Source organism: Microtus ochrogaster, chromosome 2, assembly GCF_000317375.1.
Source record: "Microtus ochrogaster isolate Prairie Vole_2 chromosome 2, MicOch1.0, whole genome shotgun sequence".
NCBI classification, from domain to species: domain Eukaryota; kingdom Metazoa; phylum Chordata; class Mammalia; order Rodentia; family Cricetidae; genus Microtus; species Microtus ochrogaster.
The window spans coordinates 78,065,344-78,071,306 of NC_022010.1; the positions used below are offsets into that span (position 1 = coordinate 78,065,344).

Here is a 5,963-nt window from a genome sequence, read left to right on the forward strand (position 1 = left end):
ATAGGGTGCTTGTGACTGAGGCTCACAATCTGAGTTAGATCCCCAGAAGCTGCACAGTGGAAAGGAAAAACAACAGTCTTGGGGGTTGTCCCCTAACTGTCTTCACTCACTATGGCCTACATGTATATACACACACTCGCATGCACACACAGACACACACACACACACACACACATACACACACATGCACATATGCACACAAACACACACAAACTGCACACATGCACGCACACACACAAACACAGTAAATAATTGACAACAAAATTATAGTTCTTAGTTCAGCTTTCCTTTGACAACTACCAGATCACCAGAAGATTTGTTAAAATAAACATACAATAGTCCTGGCCAGACCACGCAAGTGCTTCTGATGTTAATAAGTCTGGAGTTCAAAGTGGCCGACTTACTCTGGAGAAGGCAAGCATATTCACCATCCTAAGCACAGGCTCATGTTCACAGATGACTGTCAGATGTGTTCATGTTCTAACCTCAGCAGTGGAAATGAACCTATGCCACAACCCTACCTCATAACCAGAAAATTATGCAGGCACCATTGTAATGCTAAGTACAGGAGTGCACGCTTTATAGTTAAAGTTTGTCGTGTTTAAAGATATATGTTTATATATATATATGTTTAAAGATACACACACATATATGTAACTGTGTATATATGGTTTGCAGAAATGGTGGAAAAGCACACACTTCTTTTCCATTGAGATGTTGCTGATTCAATCCACCAGCGATTGCTTACCACTACACTGAATTACAGACCTCGTCACCATACAATAATATAGGCTCGGCTCACATTCTGGTGAGTAAATAGGAAGTTTATAATGATTTTCTATAAAGAAAGCTATTTGTTTAGAATGAATCCTAGTGAATACTGTCCAGCTATTATCAAATTCTGGGTGATATTATCTAAGCCACATCTTGGGAAGAAAAAAAATATCATGAACATTTAAATTTTTTATGAGATTATATAAACAAATATTAGTTGGCCACTTACAACTTTTATTTTAATCTTTACTTATTTATTTTCCAAAAAGCTTTTCTAGTACGGACAATTACTGTGTATAGAATTTAAGAAATAATTTTACATGTTTGGCCGTTGGGCCAGCAGATGGCGACAAAGGACAATAGACAAGTCACACAGGGTACTTTTCTCTGTGAGCTGTGAGGGCTGCCAGTGAATTTACTAAGTCCATTCATTACCTTATATTCTTGAACCATTCCATTTTGAGTATCTTCAGGAGGTGGTTGCCAAGTGACAAGAATTGCAGTCCCATTTCCATCGTTCTTTGACACAGTTACACTTCGGGGAGGGGCACTAGGTGCTATTAATTGCAATAAAAACAATAGGTTTTAAGAGTGTAGCATAGAACACCAAAACATACAAATTTCAAAAACACACAGTAAACATACTGATGTTGCATGTTTTAAACATGGGTATCACCCAACACCAAAAGGCCCCAAACTATAAGTTTTCTCTGAGTTATATTAAGTCCTTGACATGGCGATATATTTTTTTTTAATAGCCAAATGCAATTACAGGCACAAAAAAACTCTGGACAGGGCAGTGAGGTTGATCAGCAAACAAATGTATGGCTGGGCAAGCTTGCCCACCTTAGCTATCTCCCTGAGTCCCAAAGTGGAAGGAGAAAAAAAATACTTCATGTCTTCACAGCAATGTCATATGCACACATATGCCAACTAGTAATTAGAGAAAATTCGCTCTCCCCCTTTTTTAAAGTATACAGTGACACAAAAGCCTTTATATTTCTGTTGATACTCTTTTCGGTTTTCAGTTCTAGAGTGGAAATACTGGTTTGCCAGGAACCAAGGGGTTTCCAAGCATGAGGCATCAGGAGAAAATGTGGACTCTGGAAAGTCCGGGCAAACCCAGATATTACTCAGCTTACATACACCCCACTAACATAAATGTCCATGAATAAAAAGTGTGCAAATCAAGGGCAAGTCTATCTCCGAATGTGAATTTTAGTGATAGTGCTAACGTTTGCACACATTTTGTGCAGGCGGCCACTGAAGCAAGTCACTTACAGTTTCTTACACTTGTTAGTGAACAAATTCCCACAGCAAAAATATTTTAATCTGTGTAGATTCATGATAAACGCCATTACTAACTTTTAAAAAAGTTCTGTTAACTCAAAAGCACAGGAGACATCTTGCACACTAAGGATGTCCACTCCATCATACTCACCTTCTTCTAAGGTTTTGGCGAATTTGACTTCACTGTCGGCTCCTTGAAACTCATTAAAAAACGGGCGAGCCTTAATCTCATAGTTGACGCCTTTTCTGAGATCAGGGATCACCACACTGTTTTTGGTTGGGGTCCTAACTTCAAAGACCAACCACTCGGATTCACCATGGCTGGATCCAGATGGCCGGTAGAGAATTTTATATCCTTGAATATATTGAGACTGTTGATCCACCTATCACAGTGATGAATAAAACTGGAGTTAGTCTCACCATTTTCTTGTTTTGCAGCAAACTAGTAATAAAAATGCACAAGAATAAAAAAAAAAACCAATGGGAGCCCACAGTGTGGATTTCTAGTGCACAGCTGTGAGGAAGCACCAGTTTCTGCAATAATATTCTAATCTGCTTCAGCAGAAGCATGAGCCTTCACTGTGGGTGTCCCGTTCTGGAAGAGACATGTGGGCACCTTAGAGATGGTGTTGTTTTCTCATTCTGGTTTTGAAAACTACTACTATGAAGTTGGACGTGGATGGGAGGGTGGGCGTGGGTAGGAAAAACATAAGGGGACGGGGTAGGGGGTGAATATGACCAAAATATAGTGCATATATATATATATATATATATAGATATAGATATGTATGCATAAAATGCTCAAAGAATTAACAAAAATATATTTTCAAAATCTGCTCCATACTACTTGGAAGTATTCCTAAATAAAAAAAATGTGGCAATGTGCACATCACATGCCATGTGCTCAAATACTTTGTGATTCTATCTCTCGACACTGGCAGGATTATTTTAGCACATATATATATACATGTATATATTAAAGTCAGATCATAGCCCCTGGGATAAATAATGTTTGCATAATAAAATTAACATTAGTGTGGAAGTGAAAAGCAGTGGTGTAAATCCCCTATTATAATAATCTCACAGAAATCACCTGATTATTAAAAACCATACAAGTATTACAACTCACTGTCCAGTGCACTTCCACCGAAGACGAAGAAAGGATGGTAGGGTTGTGGAGGTGCAGGACTACATTCCCCAGCTCTCTCTGGACCTGCTTGTGGTCCACGCCTTGACTAGTTGGTGGGACATCTGTAAGGATTCAAGAACACGGTCAGGCCCTCTGCAAGGCTACTGCGCTGACAGTACCTCTCAGAAAAGGAGAATCAGCGGAACTGTGGAGCCAGTCTGAATATAGAGAAAAACAAGCACAGCTTACCTTCTTTGTGTGTATATACGTTCCTGTGTATGTGTGTGTGTTCACGTGCGTGTGTGTGTGTGCACAGATGCATGCATCTGTAGGGCCAAAGAAGAACAGGTGTTCCTTCCGCTTTATCACTCTGCTTTGCTGCCTTGAGACAGGATCTCTCAATGAGCCTGGAACTAGGCTGACAGGCAGTGAACCCATGAATATTATTCATGCCTCTGCCCCTTCCCCATGGCACTAGGGATATAGGACGATGTATGTGTTCACATAGGGGTTTTATGTGAATGCTGGGATTCAAAGATAGATCCTCAGACATTCGGAGCAAGGCCTCTTAGCCACTGAGCCCTCTCTCCACCCATTACAGCTTAACCTTTTTATGAAGACCAGGAGAAGATAAACAAGGAAGGAAGGGGGTTTGTGTCAGAACAAGCAGACAACCTGTGCAAGCCAAAAAAGGGGCAGGAGGCAAGGGTAAGAGTGGCAAACAGTAATTTCTAAGAGCGCCTCCTACCATGTAATGATTATCTTTCTGCTGAGCCTGAGAGCGGTGGTGCAATAAACTCTGAGTGTGATACACACCCCTGCAATGATCCTAACTAGACAAGAAAGAAAAGCACGAGGAGCTGCAGCAGAGAGTGAGTACCGGGAAGCAAAAGCTCGCAAACGCGGTGAGGGGAAATTGAGTGCAGAAACCAGGTGAAGAGCACAGCTCGGAGGAGGAACCTGGGCATTTTCTCCACTCAGGTAGGTGACAAGAGAATGGCTACACAGGAAGGGACACAGATGCTCTAGTTATGGTCTGATCAAACAAATCTGATTAGATCTGTGAGATAAGAGCCTTTACCATCATTTAGTTGACACTGATTTCGTTTACTATATTACATAGAGGATGTAATAATTCCTTTTCAATTTCGTGAATACTAAAATATTCAAGGGAAGACCAGGGATGCATTAAGAACCAACAGCCACTGGTGTCCTTTATGCTCTACTATTTTGGGGGACATAGAACTATTTTGCTAAATTTGCTATATTCTATACTCAAACACTGTTAATGAGGCTTTCTAAATTGCAGATGTTTTTCTTTGTTTCAAGTAGTAGAAGGAATGCAGCGTAAAGAAAAACAACAAAGAAGATTTCGGGGGACTACAGAACTATTTATAGACTATGGTATTGTGATGCATACATTTCGATGTGTGACCAACCTACACAAAACAAAAATGAAAGTTTTAGTTTGGCAAATGATTAAATATTCCCTGTCACAGGATAAGAAGCAAAACCATGAATATTTAAATGAGATTTGTGACTCTGACAGAGGTCAGAGAACCAAGATGAACGGCGAGACGACAGGTCACCCACTATTAAACATCTGTGCCATCTGGCTGATTTAAAGCCCTATCTAGAAACTAAGCATAGAAATAAAGAAAATGGCTGAGCATGGTGAGAAACACCTTTAATCCCAGCACTTGAAAGGCAGAGGCAGGTGGATCCCTGTGAGTTTGAGGTTAGTCTGGTCTATGCAGTTAGTTCAGAACAGCCAAAGCTGTTTTCCCTGTCTTGGAAAAAAAATCCAAAAATATACAAGTAAATAAACAATCAAAATGATAAATGATAAATACACTAAGATAATTTTCTTTCTGGGAAAGTGTTACTCTATGTAACAACCCTGACTGTCCTAGTAATCATTTTGTAGACCAGGCTGACCTCTAACACACAGAGATCCACCTGCCTCTGCCTCCCCAGTGCTGGGATTAAAGGCGTGCGCCACCATCACTTGGAAACATTAGGATAATTCTTGGCCCTACACTTCTCACATTTCCTGTCCTGTTGTCCGCTGCTGACCTACGGCATGCTGAGAATCACAGTCTGGAGAGAAAACATTTAGCAGTTACTAGCCATTTCAGGCACGTTGTGCTTTCTCTCTGCTCCCCCTTGCTGCTCTGGCTTTAGCTACCAATTCCAAGGAAAAAAGTTAGCAGGTGAAACATAAATAAAATAAAAACAAAACTTGTATTTGGTTGAGCACCTTCTCCTGGGCAACAAAAAGTCATGTGACTTTGGGAAGATACTTGTTTTTCATCACCCCAATCCAGGGCTTTAGAGTAGGAAAGAGTACTGTACCACTGAGACCCAGCCATAGCTGCAAGGGACATTACTTAACCTCAGTTCCTTACATGCCACATAATGACAGACAACACACACTGCTTCTTATGAGGATTGGTGAAAGAAAGGCATGAAAGGGATTGCATGGTTGGGCAGAGGTTGGACCCATCTTAAAGGACCCAGAGTACCTAACTCGGACACATCATTATGCCTTCAGTTTAGAATAAAAGCTCTCATTCTCAAAGAATCTTTGGCATTTCAGCAAAGATGACTAAATACAAAAATAACCCACCCACCCACGGAGACAGTGGGGCTGATCTATTGGGAGCTCACCAGGCCAGCTGGATTGTGACTGAAAAAGCAGGGGATAAACCCGGACTCTCTGAATATGGCGGACAATGAGGGTTGCTGAGAAGCCAAGGACAATGGCACT

General features: G+C 40.9%; 1 protein-coding gene across 12 annotated transcripts in view; it reads right to left on the reverse strand.

Annotated features, from left to right (window-relative positions):
* Robo1 (roundabout guidance receptor 1) overlaps positions 1 to 5,963 on the reverse strand; it is a 1,008,058-nt gene that overhangs the window by 61,638 nt on the left and 940,457 nt on the right. For all 12 annotated transcript variants that reach the window (XM_026786907.1, XM_026786925.1, XM_026786911.1 and 9 more), the window contains 3 exons: positions 3,194 to 3,315; positions 2,216 to 2,447; positions 1,210 to 1,331 (listed from right to left, as the gene is read on the reverse strand). In XM_026786907.1, the coding sequence (XP_026642708.1) occupies positions 1,210 to 1,331; positions 2,216 to 2,447; positions 3,194 to 3,315 (476 nt within the window). The remainder of the gene's footprint in view (positions 1 to 1,209; positions 1,332 to 2,215; positions 2,448 to 3,193; positions 3,316 to 5,963) is intronic.